Below are 23,468 nucleotides of genomic sequence, written 5' to 3'. Positions count from 1 at the left end.
CCCTATGTTATCTCTTGCAGTAAACTTTGCCTTGATGTTCTACCGTAAAAAGAAGAAGAGTTAACATTTGTTAATTCAGATTGGCCTTCGAATTTCATCAAACTTATAGCCAATGAGGAGCGAAAATGTAATTGCGACATTTTAGATCTGTTTGCCATTTTAAAAATTTACCAGCTGTTGACTACTGCGCTATCTATCATGTTGATAAACAATGGCCACTACCATTTTTTCCCTCTTATTTTGATTCTGTAACTGCAGGAGTACTTTACAAACTTTGGTAATTACTGTGACGACCGAGTTGTCGTTCCACTGTACCATCAATACATCCAAATTGGGATCAAATACACAAATATACGAACCTCGTTGTTTTTTCTTCATAACTTTTTTTGTTTCGATTGGACAGTTTGCCACCCTTTTCTTTCAAAATACCGAAAAGAGAGTATGACGAAAAAAAGTTATCGAAGAATGTTCTATGATGTGGATTTAGTAACTTTAAAACAACTCTCGTTCCCTAAGAAAGGTATTTGTCAGGTTTTTCTTGTTCTTTCCCACCATATGGAATAAATTGATATAGATACCCATCGTAAGAATATAGGCACCACAACTTGAAACCAAATCTAACGGGCTTACCACTGATGAACATTTTACAGGAATGTCGTCCAAAATACAGAACCATTTCTTCATCTATTGACAGATTATGATCAAAAACTCCAAACTTCATAAATTTTCAATTCATGATGTCAAATATAGGTCTTAACTTGGAAAATTTATCATTTTTATTCAATTTTGTGTTGTCCAATAAATGAATATTTTGTTTTATTGTTGTAAATTTATTTACTTCATTATCTTTTGACCAGTACATATCCGCATGTGGCAACGTGTGATATCCAGACAGAATACAAATACCAATAAATCTCTTTAGATTTATTTCGTCCATAACATTCATCTGTGACGCGTATAAATTGCTAAACTGTAAAATTTAGTTAATTTATTTTATGCCATTTACCTCATTGTTGCAGTGTTGATTGAAAATTAATTTTAAGGTTCACAAAAAAACTAAAACTACAACTATTAGTTCACTTTATTTTTATAATATTTGTTTTCAGCAAAGGTGCGTATACGCACCCTCAATGTTTATAACATTATTACAATTGTTTCGTTTAGGATAAAATAATAGTTATTTATATTACAAGTGGGCTAGAAACATAATTACAATACGAGTGTGGAGAATTCACACGAGTACTGTAATTATGCTCTAGCCCACGTGTGATATACAGCACTTTATCTACGACTGCTTAAAATTACTAAAAAATCAATTTCTTTAAAAAAGGCTATTTGACATTTATAAAAATATTTTGAAATGATTGTTGTCTATTTTTAATTGTCAGTTTCAACATGTTTACTCATCTGGAATAAGTGTTTTGAAATGTAAAAACATAACAATTAATGTTTATAATAAATAGTATTGTTTCTCTATAAGTAGATAACACTTTTTCTTTTGTATTGGTGCTCGTTTCAATAAATTAAGTCTGTTCTGATTAGGTTAAAAATGCGTTAGGTAATGAAACCAGTGCGGTAATGAACTTCATTACGTAACTCAAAACACCTCAAATGAGTGCGGTAATGATGACTTATCCAAGCAGTGGTAGATAAATATATTTATACCATGTTTAAAACAACATTTTGGGAAGTGTTTACCATAGAAACAGTTTTGTTATAATTAATGTATAAACAAATTTTGTTCTTTTTTCTAAGTCAATGCTGTGGCATTCGAAATTAGCAATATTCTGCATTTTTTTAAAATACAATACAGTGCATTTTGTTAACACTAACAATTTTACAAGATTCTTTAGACTTAATACTAATGGTTTAATGAAATAAATAGAAAAAATTTGTTTTAATTTAGATTAAAAAAAAACAAATACGAAAAGGTGCGTTTACGCACCTTTGGCCGTTAATGGGCTAAACACAATTTAATTAGACTTGTTTGCACAACCCATTCAAACCGTTTATGGTCAAATTTATGACAAAATTGAAAAGTATTATATTCTAAGAATAAGGCTGAGGTAGTTAACCAAATTGTGGTCTTCTGATAGATGAATAACAAATCTGATGAAATAAATAAAATGTCTTTATTTTCAAAATCAGTTATAAAATTATACAATCACATAAAATCTATTAAAATTAATGTGCACTATCAGGCGGAGGTGGAGCCATACAATTTCCATCTGGATACCGTTTCCTAAAATTCTCAATTAAAACCTCATCGACCAATTTAATCCCTTCAACCTGATTCCCTAATGTAATCCAATTAGGTTGGATGTTGTGTGGCCGTCCAAAAAGCTCAATCTTTCTCGTTCCCGGCGATAACCTTTCAATCATTCCATAAATCTCATCTGGTTTATGACTCGTCGCTCTTACTTCGGCCACAATAACATCTGAGTCTAAACCCCTATTCAAATTTTTCGGATTTCCTTTCATCCCGACCAAACAATGTTCTTTACCGTGATTTAACCAATGTCCGGTTCTTCCTGTTCTTATAATTCTTTGTAATTGATTTGTTTTCACCCAAATTATCTCATCAACACGTTCATAACCCCACAATTTTAAGCATTCCCTACCTAATTCCATAGCCCTTCCAGTTACCCATAAAAAAATTAGACCTTCATCTTGTAATTGAGGAATACCTAATTGTCGCATTTCATCATCTGACATGGTACCATATGGAAGCTCCATATGGATGTCCCACGGTGGATCAGCCATAATAACAGCAAATTTCCCTAAAACTGTCATATCGAGATATCTCAAATCGCATTGGACCCATTGAGGTGGATACAAAGTGGTCCCTTCCGTGCCAACTACTCTTCTGTTTTGATGTGATACTGGGACAACATCTTGGCCAGTGCGATCAACTTCATAGTGAACATATTTGCAAGTGTCCATGTGAAAGCAAGTGTTCAAAAAGGAACAATCACCCAAAGCTTCATCCGTGTGTTTTTGAATGATCTTTTTAAAGTGTAGTTTTTTACATTGAGATGTTCCAGCGTTTCTTTGGCATTCAATTCTAGTGCCATGTGGACAAAATTCCATAACTTGCGCGCCGCCTTGTGAACGAAATCGTTCAGCCAAAGATCGTTCCTTTGCAGTTGGTTTACTAAGAAGGTCAAGAATTTCTTCCCCAAGCTTTTTACTTTCTTTTTCTTTTGTTGATGGCATTGATAATAACGACTAAAAAAGATTGTTTAATTTGAATACATTAAATTTAAAATTGTCTCACCAAAATATCTTCTGCTTTAGGATCCTTTTTTTCTTTCTTTTTTCTGTCCTCTTCTTCAACAATAGGAGAGTGTTCGCGTTTTCTCTTTGTACTCTCATAATCAGCAGGCAAACTTTTAATTTCTTCAGCTAACATAGCATTTAATTTTGTATGTTCGACATTAGTAATTTCAATAATACTACCATCATCTTTAATCAATTCTTTAACAGTAATAAGTCTTTGAGTTGCAAACTTTTGTAGTAAATTAAAAACCAACTTATGCAAAGCATCTCTTTGCAACGAAGTTATTTTTAATGAATCAACCAGTTCGGTAGAAGTGGTTGGTATTTGAAGTGTTACTTCACATAAAACTTTTAAAAGTTCATATTCTATCGTTGGATCGGTTTTTACTAAATCCTCTTCGATTTCTTGTTTCGTTTTTGTATCTTCTTTGTGAAAGGTTGGAATTTGAGGACTTCCATCGGATGTTGTGGGTGAAGATGTAGTTAAATTCGTACCTAGGATGTCTTGACGTTCTTTTTTACGCTTTTCTAAACGTTCTCTGAGACTATTTCGTTTATTTTTAATTGCTTGGATTTCTTCCCAAGCATCAGACATCGCAATATTATAAACAAGCAATATTATGAAGAGGTTATGTTTTGATTTTCAAGTTTGTTTTGGCTTAAAACTTTGTGTATAGAGCACTTATTTTAACGTGACTTAATGGTCGAAAAAACAATGCATTTTAATCATTTAAAAAATGTGAAAATTATACGAATTTAATAATGAAACTAAACGATCATATTATATAAAAATAAGTTGGGTTATATTTTTAATTAATTTATTATTATTATTGTTTTATTTATTACTAATATTTTATTTTTAAATATCGGTTTAGTTTGGTTAAAGTATGTACTTGTTGCAGTGTTACCACATTAATTATCGCAAGGGTTATTTATTAAAAATACGTAATATCAGTGCAATTAATTAGTAAAACAAGCTATGTAAATAATTAAAGTAACACAGTACAAAGTAATTTCTGTTTCATCACGTCTTTCTTATCATAAGATTAAATTTTTTTTGTATTCGAGGTCAGGCACCGCACTCAGTGCATGCAAACAGTAAAAGATTAAAAGTAGAACAACCTTTGGAGGTTAGGTAAAATTTCTCAAAATTAGTTATAGAATCTTGAACGTTTGCAAAATGACGACATCTCGCCAAATTTTAACATTATATAAATCGTTATTACGTGAAGCGACGAGAATGCCCGCATATAATTTCAGGTAAAGTTTTCATTAAATAATTCATTTTATAAATAACCAACCCTATATTATTTTAGAACTTACGCTTTAAGGAAAATCCGGGATAGTTTTCATGGAAATAAAGGTATAAATCAACCGGAAATTGTTAATAGGTTGTTTAAGGAAGGTAAAGATAGTTTAGAAATGTTAAAAAGACAGGTGAGATTATTTTTTTTTATGTTTTGTGAGGTTATGTTGAAAGTTTTCTTTTTTAGGTTATTATAGCTAAACTATATGATGTTGAAAAATTAGTTATTGAAGAAAAACAGATTTAATTATGTATAGAATATATTTTAAAGTGTAATCAGTTAGGGCTTTATTATAATTTATTCGATTTTAAATTTTGGTGTTAATTAAAATAATAGTGATATGATTTTGAAAGTATCATTAAAGATGGTAAACATTGTTTACAAGTGTCTGAAAATACAATTTATGTGGCGGTTTATTTCCACTTCAATAGCCAAAAGATTAATAATAATAAGCTGAGGCGCCACTAAATGATGACAAGCTTAAGGTTAATCATTGAGCCTCAGCTTCAAGCAACCAAGACTTAATTAGTATTTATAAAGCTACTAAATGATGGAAAACGACTTCAGCTTAATTGTTAAAAAGATGTACAACAATGTGTATCCTCAGGTATCATCCTTAGATTGTTTTCACACCTAAAATAATGTCATTTACCAGGAAGGAATTGTTTGATGTGTGAGGTAACAAAAAGATGTTTATGTAAAACTTTTATATTCTTTCAAAAATAACAAAATATGAGGTTTTAAAACTTTACAACACATTCTATAAAATTAACGCGGTGTTTTTTTAATAACAACTTAAAACTCTTAACTTGTAAATAAATATGACACAATTTTTATAAATCTTCATCTTAATAACCATCGGAGGGTTGCCTTGAATAATAACCCCATGGGGCATAATCTTGCCCACCTTCCTCTCTCATAGGTTCCCTATAAACTTTTATTTCCACTTTTTGTCGATCTAAAACATCAAGTTAAAAAAATAATCATCAAAACTTTTGTACTAACCACAACTTGATGAAGGCGAAGCGATTTGGTCATGATAACGTCTTCTTCGATAAGTTAATGAGTTTGTTACACCAAAAATGGCGAGAATACCCAAACAAATTATCATTAATCTCATCTTAATAAGAATTCAACGGTTTTTCTATTTTTTTTGTAATCTACACTGCGTTATAGGTGAGTTAAGAGTTAAGATTGTTTGAAATGCGGATTATTTCATTAAATGGTTTATATAGTGTATCTAACGACAAGGAAAGTAAGTAGAGTTGGGAGAAATGCGACTAAAAGCAAAAAAAGAATGAATTAAAAAGATAGGTACGAAAGTTGATCGTAGTGAAAGCAATAGACCCACTTTTGGATTATTTTAAATGATTGTTATAAGTCAAAGTTGAAATAAATCGAGATGGTCTCATCACTACGCACGATACTTTTTTTTTTAAATTCATACGAGATGGTTTGTTCATAAAGATTTATGAATCTAAAATAATCAATATTTCTTACGTAACTAGGTAACAAATAAACGAAAATGTGTCTTTGCCTGGGGCCTTCAGGTTCCGGGAAAACTCTTTTATTAAAAAAACTTCAAAATTGGTTATCAGTCGATGAAACAACGACGGCAGTTCCGACAGTTGGAACCAACATATTTTTAATAAAATCCGGAAGTAATCAACATTCAGTACGAGAAATTGGTGGTCAAATGGCACCGATTTGGTCGAATTATTTCACCGGAATAAAAAAATTAATCTATGTCGTCGATACATCCAATCTATGCCAAATTTCCGCCGCCGGAGTTTTACTTTATACGATCTTAGCAAATCCCCAATTGAAATTTTGCAAGGTAATTTCACAATTAAATCAAAAAAAAAAAAATAAATCCACGGCATTATTAAAGATTAGAAATCTCGTGGTAATGAACGCGTTATTACGACAAAATTAATTCATATCGTTTAGAAATTTCTACTTGATTACAGTTTTTATTGGTTTTAACAAAGATGGATGTTAGTTATCGGCAAATGAGAAACGAAGCTCTGCTTATGCTTCAAATGAGACGATTGCAGAAAGAAATTTGTCAAGAGATTAAGATAGTTGAATCGAGTGCCATCACTGGTGAAGGAAAGGATGTTATTCTTCGTTGGTTAGATGAAGGTGAATCAAAAGTGACCAAACAAATTAATAATTGAAAGGGAAATATAAAATGAAATTATGTGATAGTATTAAAGCACTAACTCGTCTTATTATATGTGAGGTTATGTGGTATTCTTATATTGTATATTTGAGATTGCTTATAATACAACAATATACAGGATGATTTATAACATACGGAGCAGATTAAAAGAGCAAGTACTAGGGGCCAAACTGAAGATATTTTCTTAATAATGTTTTGACTACAACGTAATAATCACAAAGATATAGAGCATTAAAGTTGAATTAATTGCCCAGCATTTCTTCCGATATACGGTATTACACTACGTTTAAATTCAAACTGCGAATATTTCGGGGTTACTTAAGCAATGCCTGATTAGCACCAATAATAAAATCTTTGTAATATGGCAGTTACGGCTATTTAAAAATTTGTTAAATCACTCAAAAACTGGTGTTTGTTTTTTGAGAACCGCTAATACCATGTTTTTATTGCTGTCAATCCAGTTGACTTGGTTACCTAGCAACGGACATGTCATTTAATTTTAATAATCAATGTCATTTAACGTCAAAATTAGAATTTTTACTAATCAAAAAATACAATGGTAATGTACAGTAACGAAGAATACATAGATATGCTTATTATTTATGGAGCTGCTGGAGAAAACGCTGCACACGCAAGACGTCTGTATTTAGAACGATATCCAAATCGACAGATCCCTTCTGAAAACACTTTTCTTCGGTTAATCCAGCGGGGAAGAGAGACAGGAAATTTGCAACCTAAGAAAGGTCCTGGTGGCGGTAGACTAAACAGACATGGAGTGAATGTGGAAGAAGAAATTCTAGAAATTGTGGAAGCGGATCGAAGCACGAGTACTCGTCAAATTTCTCACCAACTCGAGGTATCCCAGAATTTTGTTTGGCGTACGTTGAAAAGTAACGGTTTACACCCCTATCATTTTCAAAAAGTGCAAGGACTGACTCCCGCTGACTATCCTTTGCGGTTGCAATTTTGCGAGTGGCTACTAAATCGTACCAACAGAGAAGCAGATTTTGCGGACAGTATACTGGTAACGGATGAATGCTGTTTTGCCAGAAATGATGTTCTAAATGTTCACAATTCCCATGTGTGGTCGGACGAAAATCCACACGTTATTCGTCAAGGTTCTTTTCAACAACGATTCAGAGTGAATCTATGGGCGGGAATTGTGAACAATACGTTAATAGGACCTTTCGAATTACCAGGAACTCTTAATGGAACTTCTTATTTACAGTTTTTACAAGAAAATCTGCCAGTACTCCTGGAAGATATTCCGCTACTTATGCGACGTGAGATGTGGTTTATGCACGACGGTTGTCCTGCACATTTTAGTCGTAATGTACGAGATTTCCTCGATAATGCTTTTCGGCAAAAATGGATTAGTCGAGGTGGACCTATTCCATGGCCACCACGTAGTCCCGATCTTAACCCATTGGACTTTTTTTATGGGGATTCATGAAGGATAGAGTATATGCTACCGAGGTTAATACAATCGACGAACTACGACATGGCATCACTGCCGCTACAGAGGACATATATCCACGATTTCCACGATTATCGTTAAATTGGATTCGTCGTGCGCAGTTGTGCGTCGAAATGCAAGGACAGCACTTTGAACATATGTTATAAAGAGATTATTATTATTATTATGTTATTTTCTTGTTTTAGAGATTTTGTAATTTTGCATTTAAAACATTATTATCCATTTCATAAATTAACATCTATTATTTCTTTTCATAAATTACGTATTAAAACTAAACAATTAAATTGTCTACTTTGACAGCTCCTTCAAAAATGAGGATGGCGTTGACAAGTATTTTAATTGTTCTTTAGTGAATATCAGCGGTTCTCAAAAGTTGACGCTAACTTATTTAAAAAATTAACATGCGATATCTATGTAACTATTAAGATTTTAACAAAACATTATTAAGAAAATCTCTTCAGTTTGACCTCAAGTACCTACCCATTTAGTCTCCTCCGTATGTTATAAATCACCCTGTATACCGGGAATTTCATAGAACTCGCAATATATGAATGCAGTAACCATAGTTACGAAACTACTATACACTTGCACTGTCCTTCATCAAATGCAATATAACTTAATAGTACAGGCATTGGGTAGTTTTTCAAAGAAAAAGTTTTGCTTTACGATAACTCTGAGATTCCGTCTTAAGAGACGCACGGCTAGGGGCGCGTCGTGCAGGGGGTGCAAGGGGTGCATCGCACCCGGGCGCGGTCATCCTAGGGGCGCATGTAACGCAATAAAATTGCGCTTTTATATGCAAAGGCGAACTACTGAAATATCAAACATTGGCACAAATATAACAGAGGAAGAAGAATCCGACGTGAAAATTTCAAACGAACCTCAAAAGGTCTTACATTATATTTTTACTAATGATTTATTCAATATGCTTCCTAATATTACTATAGCACTTAGAATATACCTAGCATTACCTGTTAGTGTTGCATCAGGAGAGAGATCATTTTCAAAACTTAAAAAAATAAAAACCTATTTAAGAGCAAATATGAGTCCAGAGAGACTTAACAATTTGTCTTTAATAAGTAATAATAATAATAACAAACACTAGAAACTTTCGGGTTTTGCCGTGCGTCTTTTAATAAAAGGTTTGACGTTTCGGATGCCATGTTGTAACCTTCTTCAGAAACAGGGTTCGAAGTGAAAGCCTTAGTACTTATATTATTAACCTTTATGGGGAGGATATCAACAAACAAATCAAGGATTTGGATAACTCACGAATTAGACAACGCAAGCTGTTGAGCAGTTTGGCCTTCCTACGAAGATGCAGAGAGAAGAAAGTAACGCCAACCTTCTTGAAGATGAAGCACCACATCGACTCCGCTGCAGCACGTAGAATTTTGATTAGGACAGAACAAGCACTGCTACGAGAAAGAAGTGAGAAGTTACTACGACTCCACCTCTCACTTTCCAATTGTATATCCGGAGAAGACTGGGACAAAGTGGACAGACTAACAATGGAGAAGGCTGATCGCGAATTTCAGAAGACCCGTGACACGCACATCAAGAAGTTTGAATCTCTGGAACGCCGGTCGCAAAAGAAGAAAGGTAATAGTTTACCAGTAGAAACAATCGTCATTAACAGATCGAATATCCCACTAACGAAAGACAAAACCTCTGTGCTCGCCAAAGGATTGAACTACGCAATCGCCCCGAAGAAGGTCCCAAAGGAGGAAATCATCTGCGAAGTGGAAGCAGCTGTTCGAGGGATGCCTACACTGAAAGCCGAAGAGATCCGACAAGAAGTTACGAGAGTACTGAAGTCAGCAAAACCACCAAAATCCAACTTGACGGTTGGTGAAAAGAAGGCACTCCGATCTATAAAAGAAAAGTCAGAAATCGTCGTGTTACCAGCAGACAAGGGGAATGCCACTGTTGTTATGGACAGGAAAGAATACGACGACAAAATGTTGAACCTACTGCACCCAGCCACCTACAGGAAGATCAAGAACCCACAGACAAAATCGTAAGAAAAATGAAGGAACTGATAAAATCCACAGGAATTCCAGCAGAACAGCAGAAAGGTTTGTTTGTGCAGGCGACGGTACCACCAAGAATCTACGGACTACCGAAGATTCACAAACCAGACGTCCCCCTCCGCCCTATCGTCAGCGCCATCAACTCCCCAGCATACCAGCTGGCCAAACATCTTGCAAAGATTCTGTCTCCCTTTACAGGTAACACGGAATCGTATGTCAGCGATTCTACACATTTTGTGGAATCGGTAAAAGGTGTAAAGCTGGATGCTGGGGATATGTTGGTAAGTTTCGATGTGGAATCCCTTTTTACTAGGGTACCAGTTAAGGATGCTGTAGAGGGTCTTCGCCGAAAACTCATTCCGGAGGGTTTACCAGAATACGTGCCAGATTTGGTGGAGTATTGCTTATCGTGGACGTATTTCAGCTGGAAAGGAGAATTTTACGAGCAGTTCGAAGGGGCAGCCATGGGGTCTCCACTATCGCCAGTTATAGCTAACACTTCGAACCCTGTTTCTGAAGAAGGTTGCAACATGGCATCCGAAACGTCAAACGTTTTATTAAAAGACGCACGGCAAAACCCGAAAGTTTCTAATGTTGGTTCTAGTTTTAGTTCTAATTTTAGTTTAATTCACACCGGCCGTGAAAGCCTTCGTACTTTCCAGAAAAAATTATTAAAAATTAATTTTTTATAAATATTTTGCAAATTGTAATAAATTAGTATAAAAAATATATTTTATAAATTACTTGTTGTTCCAATGTTTGTATCTTATTTCAATACGAATTTGGGGCGCCAAAAATGAGTTCGCACCCCGGCGATCGTTTACCACGGCGCGCCACTGCGCACGGCTACATCCGAATGTTTCTGGTTCTAGGTCTACATTACATTACATTACATTACATAGAATACATATCGGGTAGGCGGACCAACCAACCTTGCACCGCGACCCTAAGGATCTATTGTACCCCGATAGATATCATTATCAAATTTCACCGTGCAGTCCAATGCTCTTAACGAACATTAATACCTTGCTCGGCGAAAGGTCATTCAGATCTTTTGAGGAGATAAACTGCGACCCAAAAATCGAGAATCTGATACGGTTAACGGCAGGGCAGTGGCATAAAACATGCTCAACCGTCTCTGCTTCCTCCGCACATAGTCGGCATTCAACATCGTCGGCTAAACCCAACAAGTTGAGGTGTGCTTTTAATCGGCAGTGCCCAGTAAAAACACCCATTAGAACTTTTATGCTACTACGGGCAAGTCCCAAAATATTCCCGGGTTTGACAGTGGCGATGTTAATAAACACCTTAGCATGTCTCATTCCAGGAGAACTGGTCCACAGTAGGCGAAGTCTCTCTTCAGCCCACAGTCCAATCCCATATTTGGCCATCGCAAATGATACACCAACTGCTGGTTCCGGTCCCACAAACGCTTCAGCGCTGCCATCTCGTGCTAGCTTATCTGCCGCTTCATTGCCAGCAACACCAGAGTGACCCGGGACCCAGATCAGAGAGACTCTGTTATCACAACTCAGTGTGTTCTCTTACAATCATTAACCAGAGCCGACACCGTTTTCACGGCTTACAGCGCCTGGAGAGCGGCTTGACTGTCTGAGAAGATTCGTACTGTCATGTTCTTCACCCCTCTTTCAAGAAGGATTTTAGCACCCATGTCAATAGCAAATACTTCTGCCTGGAATACAGTACAGTACGTACCCAGGCTGTAGGCTTGCTTAATTCGAGGTGTCTGGCAGTATACTTCTGCTCCTACCCCTTCAGGCGTTTTTGATCCATCTGTGTACAAGCAAATGTCTGCCCGAACCAGAGAATTTTCATTTTCGATCCAGGACTGCCGCTCAGGCAGTACAATCTGGTATCGAGCATTAATCACTGATAGTGATACCGCCAAATCTGACGGCATTGATAGCACAGTATCAGTGCTTATAATGTCTTCCGCAGCCCATTGGTAGGACATGTCGGAACAGTTTTGAGCATATTGCTTAAATCTGTAAATGGTTGTTCTAGCCACTTTCTCTATATGCAAATGCAGAGGAGATAGGCCAAGCAGAACCTCCATTGCTAGAGTTGGCGGTGTGCCTATCGCACCAGAGATTGCCAATCCAGCTACTCGTTGAATTCGTGAAAGTTTACTGATAGCTGAAGTCTGTCGGACTTTCCTATACCAGGCTGCTGCTCCGTATGTGATCATAGGTCTAACCACAGTCACATAGAGCCAGTACAGTCTTTCAGGGGTAAGACCCCAACTTTTTCCACAAAGACTGCGACAAGTCCACAAGGATAGTCTAGCTTTGTGCAAAACTCCCTGCAAATGTCCATTCCATGACAGGGTTTTGTCTAGGATTACTCCTAGATATTTGACTTCCTTTGAGAAAGGAATTTCTTCACCTTGGATAGTTGGGCGGATTAGTCCATCCAACTTTCGCTTCCTGGTGAAGGGCACAACAATTGTCTTTTGCGGGTTTATTGAGAGGTTCTCTCCCTTACACCAAGCGCAAATGGTATCTAGGGTCACCTGGAGGACTTTAGATATCCTCGGCAAACAGGTTCCTTTGACCATAACAACAATGTCATCAGCATAAGCTTGTATTTCCACACCAACGGCTTCGACTATCGCAATCAGATCGTCAACTAGGAGGAACCAAAGCAGGGGAGATAACACCCCTCCCTGCGGGCAGCCACCTCCCGGCCTGAAGCGTATCGTATCACCGTGGAGTGAAGTAGAAACTATTCTACTATCTAGCATATTGCGGATCCAACCCGCTATAGTTGCTTCCACTCCCCTGTCAAGGGCAGCTCTTTCAAGAGATTGTGGTATTGCGTTGTTGAACGCTCCCTCTATATCCAGAAACGCACAAACCAAGATTTCTTTATCCTGGATACTCTACCAACTAAGTTGTGTATAGCCAATTCTGCTGATTTTCCCGCTTGATAAGCATACTGGTGGCGATTCAGTGGACCAGATACCAATGGCACCATACGGATATACCGTTCCAGAACTTTTTCAAGGGTTTTCAGCAGAAATGACGTTAGGCTGATGGGTCGAAAGGCATTAGGAGTAGGGACCGAACGGCCTGCTTTGGGTATGTAAGATACCCGTACCTTAGTCCATTCTGCCGGCACGGTTCTAGGTCTAGTGTTAGTTCTACTTTTGGTTCAATAAAAATATACCACAACCTAACGCTGAATAACAATTAAAACTAGAACTAACACTAAACCGCGAACTAGAGACGAGTTTAGCCGCACGTTTCTCAAGACGGCTAAATCCGAATGATTCTAGTTTTAGATCAAGGATCTGTACAGTCTTCACAAAAGTTAACAAACGTGAAGAAAAAATATTTGCCAAATTGGATTTTGGCAATTTAAATTAACATAAGTGTAAAATAAAAGAAGACACGTCTCTCTTCCACACATTTATTACACTATTTGATCGATTTCAATACATAGTAGAATGCATTATTATCCAATTATAAAGTTTTGAAAGTGATAGGGAAGAAGAAGTATTGATTAACTAATAAATTCATTACGCAAAATAATAATGGCATTTTTTTGTTAAAATAAATAAAAACTCCACGATTTTTATGACAAATCTTTTAAGTGTCATTAATGTAAAAAATAATTACTGTTTTATGTCAGTATGTCAAATGAATTTTAAATAGGTAATTTCTTTTTTCACCGACCGATCCAATTAATTAAAACCACTATAATTTGATTTATGATTATTTTACAATGGGAGATAATAAACCAAAACGGGCAACTCAAATCATTGGCGCATTAACAGGTATTTATCATTAATTATCTTTTAAAAAGTTGTTGATTATTTTTTGTTCTTTTTATGATACTTATAACAACCAGCTACATTGGGTGGATTTTCATTGGGAACTGTATTAGGTTGGTCATCTCCTGCCGAAGCACTTTTGGTAAGCGCAGAAGATCATACTCCTATTCTTCGAACCTCTGAAGGAGGAACCCTATCACAAACCGAATTCACCCACGTGGCTAGTATTCTTTGTTTAGGAGCGATGGTAGCCCAACTATTCATTGCTTTACTATATGATAAACTAGGTCCGAAAATCTTAATGATAATACTATCGGTTCCGTTTGCAGCCTGTTGGTTTGTAATGGCTTTTATGTCAAATTTTTTCATACTATTAGGCGGAAGGTTTATTTTGGGCTTTTGCGGTGGAAGTTTTTGCGTAATAGCACCGACATATATTGGTGAAATTGCAGAACCTGCTATAAGAGGCGCCTTGGGAATTTGTTTCCAGTTAATGTTGGTTTTAGGAATTTTTATGGAATTTGCTTTAGCTTACTTTAGCAGTTTTCCCTGGCTTTGTATACCAGCTGCTATACCTCCGATAATTTTATTTGTTGTGATGTTATTCATGCCGACATCGCCAGCTTTTTTAATTAAACGAGAAAAGGAAGAAGCAGCTAAACATGCCTTGCAATTTTTCCGTGGAAAAGACTACAACATTTCTGATGATTATAAACAATTACAGGATTATGTTAATGAAGGAAAAGGAAACTTTATAGAAAACATGAAAAAGAAATCTTCTATAAAAGGATTTTGTATGTTGTTAGTTCTTCACGTAGTTCAACAACTTGGAGGAATTAATGCAATCATGTTTTATGCGGCTTCAATTTTTGATGAACTCGAATTAAACGCAAAACATTGTAACGTCGGTTTGGGTGTGGTCCAATTAGTGTTTTGCTTAATCGTCGCTAGTATCGTGGACAAATTAGGAAGAAAACCTTTATGGATCATCTCATTAAGTGTGATGATCCTTTGTTTACTTATCGTGGGAGTATACTATTTTATACGAAACGCCGACGCGCAATTAGGAGAAACGTTGATTCACATGCCGGTGATTTTCATTTTGATTTATACAGCCGGTTTTAATATAGCTTCCGGACCGCTACCATGGGCAATGATCGGCGAGTATCTTCCTGCCGGTGTTAAATCAATTATTGGCCCGATAATTACTGCGGTCAATTGGTTTTTAGCCTATGTTGTAACGTTTTTATTTAAACCATGCGTGGATTGGGTCGGTCCTGGAACGGTTTTTCTTTTCTTTTGCGTCATAAACACATTGGGTTTGATTTATGTTCTTTTCTTCCTTTTGGAAACTAAAAATAAGACTTTGGATCAAATCACACTCGAATTGGAGGGAAAATAATTCAATTATTTGGCATAGTAATGTTTATGTTATATCAAAATTGAATTTAAAAAATAACTGTAATAAAAATGTAAATATCATACTGTTGTTTCTTTTTTGTAATTCGTGACGGTAACGAAAGCTCTAACAGTACTCAAACGAGTGCTCTAATGAGACTCCTTACAGCATCCGATGCTGTAATGAGAATTTAGTAACATTTTATGGAAGCAGTTCAAGTTGGTGACATTGGGTCATTAATTTTTCTAGTTGTCAATGTAACAATTTTTGTCTATGGATGTTTAAACACGTTCTTAGCATCGAATACAAGGTCCACAATGATGAGGACATCGAACACTGAGTAATTTCTCTTATTTTGGGAGGTGTACATGAAACATTTTTTTCAGGTGAATACATTTTGTGTTTTGACAGTTTCTAATTGTCAATTCAAATTTCTATTTTCAAGTGTTACGGTGTTACCAACTGCTGCATACCTATTTCCCTACATTGTCAAAATTTATTTTATTTTTGTTAAAAAAAAAGGATAAAAACGCGAATTACAAAAAATAGCATAAAAAACACGTTTCATAAGACTTGAATGCCACTCGTTTTTCAACTTGAATTCGTGCATTTCAAGCGTGTCTTACGAAACTTGTTTTTTAATATACTATTATAATACTTGTCAATTTTGAGTTTAATTTAATAATTTTCTATCTAGTATTAGTTCTATTTAATAGTTTCAGTTGTTATTCACCATCCGGTTGTTGTATATTTTTATCGAACTAAAACTAGAACTATCACTACAACTAGAAAGTTTCGTGTTTAGCAGTACCTCTTTTAAGACGGCTGGTAGGTAGCTAATTAGCATAAAATATCACTATGTTACGTATTTTTATTGAACTAAAACTAGAACTAACACTAGATCTAGATCTAGAAACATTCGGGTTTAGCCGTGCGTCTAAAAAAAACGTTCTACTTCTAGGTCTACTGTTAGATCTAGTTTTAATTGTTATGCAGCGGTAGACCAAGAACTAAAATCATTCGGGTTTAGCCTTCTTAAGAGACGTACGGCTAAGCCCAAATGTTTCTAGTTCTAGGTCTAATGTTTGTTCTAGTGATAATAGAAGTGTAAAACTATAACTAACACTATACCTAGAACTAGAATCATTTGGGTTTAGCCGCACGTCTCTAAAAACGGCTAAACCCGAATGATTCTAGTTCTCGGTATAGTGTTAGTTCTAGTTTTACATTAACACTGTTAGAACTAATACTAGACCTAGAACTAGAAAGTTTCGTGTTTAGCCGTCTTGAGAGACGCTAAACACGGAAGTACCCTTAAAACAAATAATTATTACAATTAATTAAATAAAATAATAATAATTTCAATGTCCAAAAACTCTTTTCTTGGATCCCGTCAACCTATTCGTCGATTTCAAAATTGAAATCTTTCAATGCATACTTACAGATTACTGTTTTAATGCGTATAAATTGACATTTTAGTGTTTATTACTAACTTCATGTTATTCTGTCATATTTAAACACTAAAAAGCGGGAAATAAAGTTGTTAGGTTAGAATTTTGATGTGGAATTTTTTTAACTGTTAGTTATTTAGTTATTAAAGATGAGTGATGATAAAATAATTAAAAAACTTCAAAATTCGTTTAAACTAAACGGGTTGCTAGTGAGAAGGTAAACGATGTAGGTGTTATTAAGAATTTATGAATCTAACCTATTTTTTTTTAAAGGGAATTTTGTAATTTGATTAACGAAAGCTTAAAAGGCGAAGGAATTGATTTAAGTGATAATGAATCTTTTGATAGTTACATTAGGCAGTTATGCAACCGTTTGGAAAAGCAATGTGTTAATAATAAAAGTATAGAAAAAGAAGATATTCAACATGCAATTGAAGTAAGAAATAAATATGCGCTTATAATTTTACATTCTATTATAATTAATTTATTTTAGGGTTGTTTATACGCCGGATATGATAAACATGAAACTGTATTTAACATAATCAGTGCATTTAAGTTTCCAAAATTAATTTATAACCCTGATAGAAAGTTATATTGCATAAATAAAAAGAAATCATCATTATTATCTGATGCAAATTCTAAAGCACAACTGTTTATAGATAGATACAATTCTATTTTACAAAGGGTTCAACGTAACTTTAAAGTTAACACAGAAAATTTTAATTTACAAACTGTTGATTATTTATTAACTTTATCCCATAAGACTTTAGATAAAACTTTAATATTGGGGTCTTTATCACAAGTTTCTGAGGGAAAGTACTATTTAGAAGATCCAACTGGAATTGTTGAATTAGATTTAAAGCATGCAAAGTAAGTTCTTTTTAGAAAGGGCGCTTTTTTAAAATAAAATATGTTTATTGAATAATTTTAGGTATCAAAAAGGTTTCTTTGTTGAAAATACATTTGTTTTGGCGAATGGATTTTATGAGGACAAAGTACTACAGGTTTCATCTATTCTTTTACCCCCTGGTGAAGAATATGAGGATTCTAGGTATACCAATTTTATTGAATTAAAAGTTGAAAAGCCGTCTTAAGAGACACTCAGCAACAACAAGTATTAAAATGTTTATGTAAATGTACTTTCAGACCTACCTTTGGAAATTTAAATTATTTTGGTGGACATTCCACCATACCTTTAAGAGAATCCCAACGATTGAAAGAACACATGATGAGAAACTCATCGAGGGTGATATTTTTCTTTTCTGATCTGTGGTTAGATCATCCTATGGTAAAATATATATATACCATTACAATACTTTTTCATTTTAAGGAATTTTTATCTAGGTATTTGAAAAATTGGAAACAATTTTTAATGGTTTGGTAGCAACTCCACCCATAGCTTTTGTATTTATGGGGAATTATATGTCGGAATCACATGGATCGGAATATTTAGAAACATTGAAAAAACTTTTTAAACAACTGGGTGAATTAATAAGAAACTTCAGCACTCTTATTAATGGAAGCGAATTTGTTTTCGTACCAGGTTTATCAGATCCTTGTACTCCTCATATTTTACCGCGGTAAATTTTAGATTATTAATTAATTAAGTTTATTGCTACAAAATCAGCATTACATTCCACAAACAATTAAATTTTAACAATACTACAATTACATATATCACATTACAATACAATACATTTTATTTCCTATCCCACCCCTCCCCATCTCCTCCCCGCATCTCCCTACGCTGCCTTGTCGCCACCACCTCCCTCATCCATTCTCTTCCCTCTGCCCTCTCCCCCAGCACCTGCTTCCAGCCGATCACCTCCTCTCTTAGCTCGTCACACTCCCTCAGTAGGTGCTCCAACGACTCCCACTCCCCCCCACATAGCCTACAACCCCTCTCATCATCTCTCATCCAATACCTATTCGCTCTCTCCTCATTGCCGCATCTGAATCTTGCCACCATCCTCTTCCCCTCCTCATCCCCCTCCACCGACAGGTACTTCGGCAATCCCTCCGTTATTATTTCCTCGTACTTAGGGTTGTACCTGCTCTCCCTTATCTGCCCCCTTCTTTCTTGCCTCTGTACATCTCTATCCCTGCTCTCCAGCTCTTTCCACGTCTCAATCCCTTCCCTCCTTCTATCATCTACCGCTTTCACTGAGTACCCCACCCTTCTGAAATATTCCTCCCTTCCTCGTTGCCCGTAACCCCCTTTCCCTGCCTTAATCTCTTTCCAGCACTCCCCCAAAATTTTACATTGGGACCTCCCTTCAACCCTCTCCTCAAAACGTACCGCCCTTTTACCCGCCTCCACTCTTAACTTATCAACCTTCACTTCTTCTCTGACTATGTACTCCGGCGTCTCTTTTGCCAACCCCAAAACCCATCTCCAATACCTAGCCTGTACGCCTTCCAACAGCCCTTGCTCTTTCCACCCCCAAAGCTCCGCCCCGTACATCATAACACTTCTAATCAAGCACTCGAATATCATCTTCCTTTTTCCTATATCCCTTCCAAATAATCTCTCTCCCCACCCCCAGACCTGCCCCATCACCTTATTCGCCTTCTTGGTCATTGCCCTCACATGCGCGCCTTCCTTGTTGTCCTCTCTAAATCTGTACCCCAAATATGTGTACTCCCTCACCTCCTCTATCTCCTTCCCTTCCCACCTCCAATCTTCGGTCTTCCTTCTACCCCCTTTACAGAACTTGATAACCTTTGTCTTTCCTACATTCACCTCCAGAGCCTTCCCCCTAAAGTAACTCTCCAAACTCCGCATCATCGCCTTCATCTCCTTCGCCTCTCTCGCCACTACCACCAAATCGTCCGCGTAAGCCAGTGAATGCACCTTCCTCCTCCCTACAACCACACCTCCCATCTGCCCACCGGTCAATCTGTCTTCCATGTCTGCGGTATACAAGGCAAACAGAGCGGGACTAAGTGGACATCCCTGCCTCAAACCCCTCGTTGTCCAGAACCTATCCGTTAACTCGTCCCCCACCTTTACCCTAGCTATCGTCTCTGCGTATATCTCCCTCACCCTGTTTATTGTCCCACCAGTAATCCCTCTCCTCCTCATCTCCTCCCATAACTTCCCTCTATTCACCTTATCAAAAGCTGCCTTTAGATCTATGAATAGGGCGTAAAGCTTCCCTCCCTTCCCTTCCAGCTCTTTATCCACCAAGTGCTTCAATATGTACACGTTATCTATCGCGCCCCTTCCCTTTCTAAATCCTGCCTGTCCGTCCGGTAAGATCCCTTTCTCTTCCATCTCTTCCTCCAACCTCTGCAGCAGCGCCTTCGCATATATCTTGTACGCCGAGTCCATTAAGCTAATTCCCCTATAACTTTCCACTACTCCCTTCACTCCCTTCTTGTAGAAGGGGCTTGTTATCTCCGTCCTCCATCCAATCGGAAACCCTTCCCCTTCCCAAACTTTGTTCAGCGCTTCCAACAACTTTCCCCTCACTTCTCCCGTTGCCTCCAGCCATGCCTCATTCTGGACACCGTCCTCCCCTGGAGCCTTCCAACTCTTTAGTCCCCCCAACGCCGCCTCCATTTGTTCCCCGGCCATCTCCTCTCCTCTCCGTCCCCCTGTATCTACCTCCTCTACCCACCTCTCTTCTTCCCCCTCCAGCAGACCCTTGAAGTAATCTCTCAACTCCGTCATTTGTATTTCACTGGTAATTTCCTCTCGTACCTTCCTTATTTTGTTTATATATTTCCAAACTTCACCCTCTTGTCTCACCCTTCTAATCTCTTCCGCCTCCCTCTCCCTCAATTCTTTCTTTTTTCTTTTGCATATCTCTTTATATCCCCTCAATGCTTCCCTATATTCTTCCACCCCCGCCAACCCTCTCCGCCACTGTCTCAACTTCCTTCTCGCCTCTCTCTTCGCCCCCATGCACTCACCATCCCACCATTCGTTCCTGCCTAGCTTTGCACTGCCCCCTCGTACGTATTCTTTCTTCGATATCGCTTCCCCCACCACCCGCGCCAGCTCGTCCACCCCCCTAGACATCTCCACTCTCCGTCGCCACCCTTCCAACTTTTCCCTAAAGTGTTCTATCCCTCTTTCCGACCAGTCAGCCCTTATACTTTTTCTTTCCCGATTCAAACTCCCTCTCCCCCACGCGCCCCTTAGTACCAATTCCAGCGGTTGGTGATCCGATTCTACTGATTCTCCCACCCTGAAGCTTTCCACCCTATCCCACATCTCTTGGTCCACCACCACGTAATCAATTACCGACGCCCCCCTTGCCCCTGTATATGTGTACTCCCCTTCTTCTCCCTCCTCCTTATTGCCGTTCAGTATCTCCCATCCGTTCTTCTCCACCCACTGCAACAATTCTCTTCCTTCCCCATTCTGCACCTTATCCTTCGACCCTCGCCCCCTCTCCTCTCCCCATGTCCCCAGCCTTCCTCCCCCTTCCCCCACTCTCGCGTTGAAGTCTCCTCCCATTATTATATACCCCTCCTTCCCTTCTCCCACCATCCCTTCCCATTGATTCTTTGTCTCCTTCATAGATCTGCTGTACACCGTGACTATTTGCACCTTTTCCCTTCCCAGCCTGATCTCCCTCTTCACCATCCCTTTTTTTTCTCCACTCCGCCTCCATCTCGCTTGAAATAATTTTAGATTATTTCATTAATGTAAATTTTAATCTTTTTATTAAACATCTTTATAGGTTACCTTTACCAAAATTTGTAACTGAAGAACTTTCAAAAAATGTGCCAAAAGCAGTTTTTCCAACAAATCCTTGCCGATTACAATACTGTTCAAGAGAAATAACCATATTAAGAATGGATATTTTACCAAAATTAATGCAAGGCAGTTTACGTAAGCCTGAAAAAGACGAAATAGGTCTTTGTGTGAGTCGAACAGTTGTTAGTCAAGGTCATTTAAGTCCTTTATCGTTGAATGCTTTAACTGTTCATTGGGACTATGACTATACACTGAGATTATACCCCCTTCCAGATTTAGTTGTTATTGGTGATAAATCAGAAAGTTATACTGGAGAATATAAAGGCTGTTTAGTTACAAGTCCTGTGAGTATAAGTATTTTTTTTTTGTTTTAACAATTTTCTACTTTTATTTTTTTTTTAAGGGTTCATTTTGCGACTCGGGTTTTCAATTTAAATGCTATACACCGTTTGAAAATATAGTTGAAGATTGTGCCGTTTAATCACATTTTATTTATTTATTGTATTTAAATACACTAAATAATTTTTATAACAAATTTAAACAGAGGAATGCGTATTTAAATTTTTTTGTAAATAATAAATAATACTATTTTTAGTTTATTAATTTCTTTGAACCTGTATATGAAATTTACAAAGTGGCATATTTTGTATTTCAGCAGTAACTATCGAATTAATCCCCAAATTGGCTAAACTTCCTCTAATAACACCACAAGTAAACCCAACATATTTTGGTGCTACATCAAGGTATTGTCTTCCATCGGAGATTTTTGTTAAAAATCTAAAAGAATTATCTTGTAAAACGTACACCCCTTGATGATTAGTGCGTAAATTATCGATTTGTTTCTTGTAAATTGCCGTCCAAAAGTCGGTACAGATAAATTTCATTGTATCAAGTTCATCTTTAAATCTTGGCATTTCTTTCGTAAGTCTAAAAATTAATTTAAAAATAAGATTAATGGGTATTCGAATTTAATTAATAACGTTTCATTAAAACACCTTTCAATCATTTTAAACCCAGTAGTAAAGCCTATGTATTCTAAATCTGATAATTCTTCATCCTTGGATAAAATGTAAATAAACAGGCGTATTAATCAGCATAGAAATGCTTTCACTACTTACCTTACAATCACTTTTCTTTATTTCATTCTGATTCATTGTATAATTTATTATTTCCGCGTGTAAGAATTCAAATATCGTTTCATCTCCCATTTTAAGCTTAAAATAAATTATTATTCAAAAATTAGAAAAGTTAGGTTAGAATTAAACGTCACAATTTTTTTTCAATGAAATGAATGAAGTTAGCTCCGTTATATGTTAAACACGTTAGTTAGTGTTATTCTAAAATGTAAAATTACTCATATGCTCACTTAATGCTCAATTAATGCGATGATTTTTTTATAATGCGTAATTTACAACTTCCAAGTTTATGAAAAAAGTAATAATAGAAATGAAGTTAGATACGGATGCAAGCTAAATGTACATTCTACGTTTCTTTTATTTTTCTGAAATTTATGATATTTTAAATGTTGTAAGTACGTCATTTAAATAATGTAAAATGATAAAACTTATAAATTAGAATAAATTTGATGTTTGCAATTTAAAAATGCGAAAAATAAGAATTGTAAGGTTAGATTAAACGTCAAAAGTTGACATGTTAAAGACATCAAGTTCGCAAAAAAAAGTACTTTATTTTTTATAACAATGGATATTTACAATTTATTTGCAATAATACATGAATTACATCTTACTTGGTGTTAAATATCCATCCTTTTTGGCAAAAATTTCTTCTTCAATTAACATCAATTTCTATATTATTTATACAACTATTTGT

General features: G+C 36.3%; 7 protein-coding genes across 10 annotated transcripts; 5 read left to right on the top strand and 2 right to left on the bottom strand.

Moving 5' to 3' along the window:
• Positions 1-2,113: 2,113 nt before the first annotated feature.
• On the bottom strand, positions 2,114-3,969 carry LOC111419411 (methyltransferase like 3). The gene is made up of 2 exons (XM_023052207.2): positions 3,278-3,969; positions 2,114-3,228 (listed from the first exon to the last, which is right to left on the bottom strand). Exons 1-2 carry the CDS (start codon positions 3,872-3,874, stop codon positions 2,185-2,187), a joined length of 1,641 nt encoding a protein of 546 aa, XP_022907975.2. The 5' UTR covers positions 3,875-3,969; the 3' UTR covers positions 2,114-2,184.
• Positions 3,970-4,191: 222 nt separating this feature from the next.
• On the top strand, positions 4,192-4,986 carry LOC111419414 (LYR motif-containing protein bcn92). 2 transcript variants are annotated; one of them, XM_023052212.2, is made up of 4 exons: positions 4,192-4,273; positions 4,348-4,539; positions 4,596-4,716; positions 4,773-4,986. In XM_023052212.2, the coding sequence occupies exons 2-4, from the start codon at positions 4,460-4,462 to the stop codon at positions 4,830-4,832; spliced, it is 261 nt and encodes an 86-aa protein (XP_022907980.1). In that variant the 5' UTR covers positions 4,192-4,273; positions 4,348-4,459; the 3' UTR covers positions 4,833-4,986. The 2 variants fall into 2 exon arrangements, with proteins under 2 accessions (XP_022907980.1, XP_022907979.1); XM_023052211.2 differs by having other exon boundaries at positions 4,194-4,288.
• A 903-nt stretch (positions 4,987-5,889) lies between these two features.
• Positions 5,890-8,692, top strand: LOC111419413 (ADP-ribosylation factor-like protein 16). Its single transcript, XM_023052209.2, has 2 exons — positions 5,890-6,423; positions 6,557-8,692. Exons 1-2 carry the CDS (start codon positions 6,112-6,114, stop codon positions 6,764-6,766), a joined length of 522 nt encoding a protein of 173 aa, XP_022907977.1. The 5' UTR covers positions 5,890-6,111; the 3' UTR covers positions 6,767-8,692.
• Positions 8,693-9,759: 1,067 nt separating this feature from the next.
• Positions 9,760-10,272, top strand: LOC139430867 (uncharacterized). The gene has a single exon (XM_071198295.1). It carries the CDS (start codon positions 9,760-9,762, stop codon positions 10,270-10,272), a length of 513 nt encoding a protein of 170 aa, XP_071054396.1.
• Positions 10,273-13,904: 3,632 nt separating this feature from the next.
• On the top strand, positions 13,905-15,553 carry LOC111419409 (solute carrier family 2, facilitated glucose transporter member 8-like). Its single transcript, XM_023052206.2, has 2 exons — positions 13,905-14,080; positions 14,155-15,553. The coding sequence occupies exons 1-2, from the start codon at positions 14,029-14,031 to the stop codon at positions 15,477-15,479; spliced, it is 1,377 nt and encodes a 458-aa protein (XP_022907974.1). The 5' UTR covers positions 13,905-14,028; the 3' UTR covers positions 15,480-15,553.
• A 1,436-nt stretch (positions 15,554-16,989) lies between these two features.
• LOC111419404 (DNA polymerase epsilon subunit 2) lies at positions 16,990-22,232 on the top strand. Its single transcript, XM_023052200.2, has 8 exons — positions 16,990-17,144; positions 17,201-17,363; positions 17,421-17,797; positions 17,859-17,978; positions 18,074-18,215; positions 18,272-18,507; positions 21,622-21,982; positions 22,042-22,232. Exons 1-8 carry the CDS (start codon positions 17,077-17,079, stop codon positions 22,117-22,119), a joined length of 1,545 nt encoding a protein of 514 aa, XP_022907968.2. The 5' UTR covers positions 16,990-17,076; the 3' UTR covers positions 22,120-22,232.
• On the bottom strand, positions 22,095-23,464 carry LOC111419405 (trafficking protein particle complex subunit Trs33). 3 transcript variants are annotated; one of them, XM_023052202.2, is made up of 4 exons: positions 23,386-23,464; positions 22,757-22,852; positions 22,634-22,695; positions 22,095-22,565 (listed from the first exon to the last, which is right to left on the bottom strand). In XM_023052202.2, the coding sequence occupies exons 2-4, from the start codon at positions 22,844-22,846 to the stop codon at positions 22,238-22,240; spliced, it is 480 nt and encodes a 159-aa protein (XP_022907970.1). In that variant the 5' UTR covers positions 22,847-22,852; positions 23,386-23,464; the 3' UTR covers positions 22,095-22,237. The 3 variants fall into 3 exon arrangements, with proteins under 3 accessions (XP_022907970.1, XP_071053363.1, XP_022907969.1); XM_071197262.1 differs by lacking the exon at positions 23,386-23,464 and adding an exon at positions 23,005-23,098; XM_023052201.2 differs by lacking the exon at positions 23,386-23,464 and having other exon boundaries at positions 22,757-22,980.
• Positions 23,465-23,468: the final 4 nt, after the last annotated feature.

The sequence above is a fragment of the Onthophagus taurus genome, chromosome 7 (assembly GCF_036711975.1).
Source record: "Onthophagus taurus isolate NC chromosome 7, IU_Otau_3.0, whole genome shotgun sequence".
NCBI lineage: Eukaryota > Metazoa > Arthropoda > Insecta > Coleoptera > Scarabaeidae > Onthophagus > Onthophagus taurus.
The sequence above is the reverse complement of the archived record's forward strand: the minus strand, read 5'-3'. Positions and strand labels throughout refer to the sequence as shown.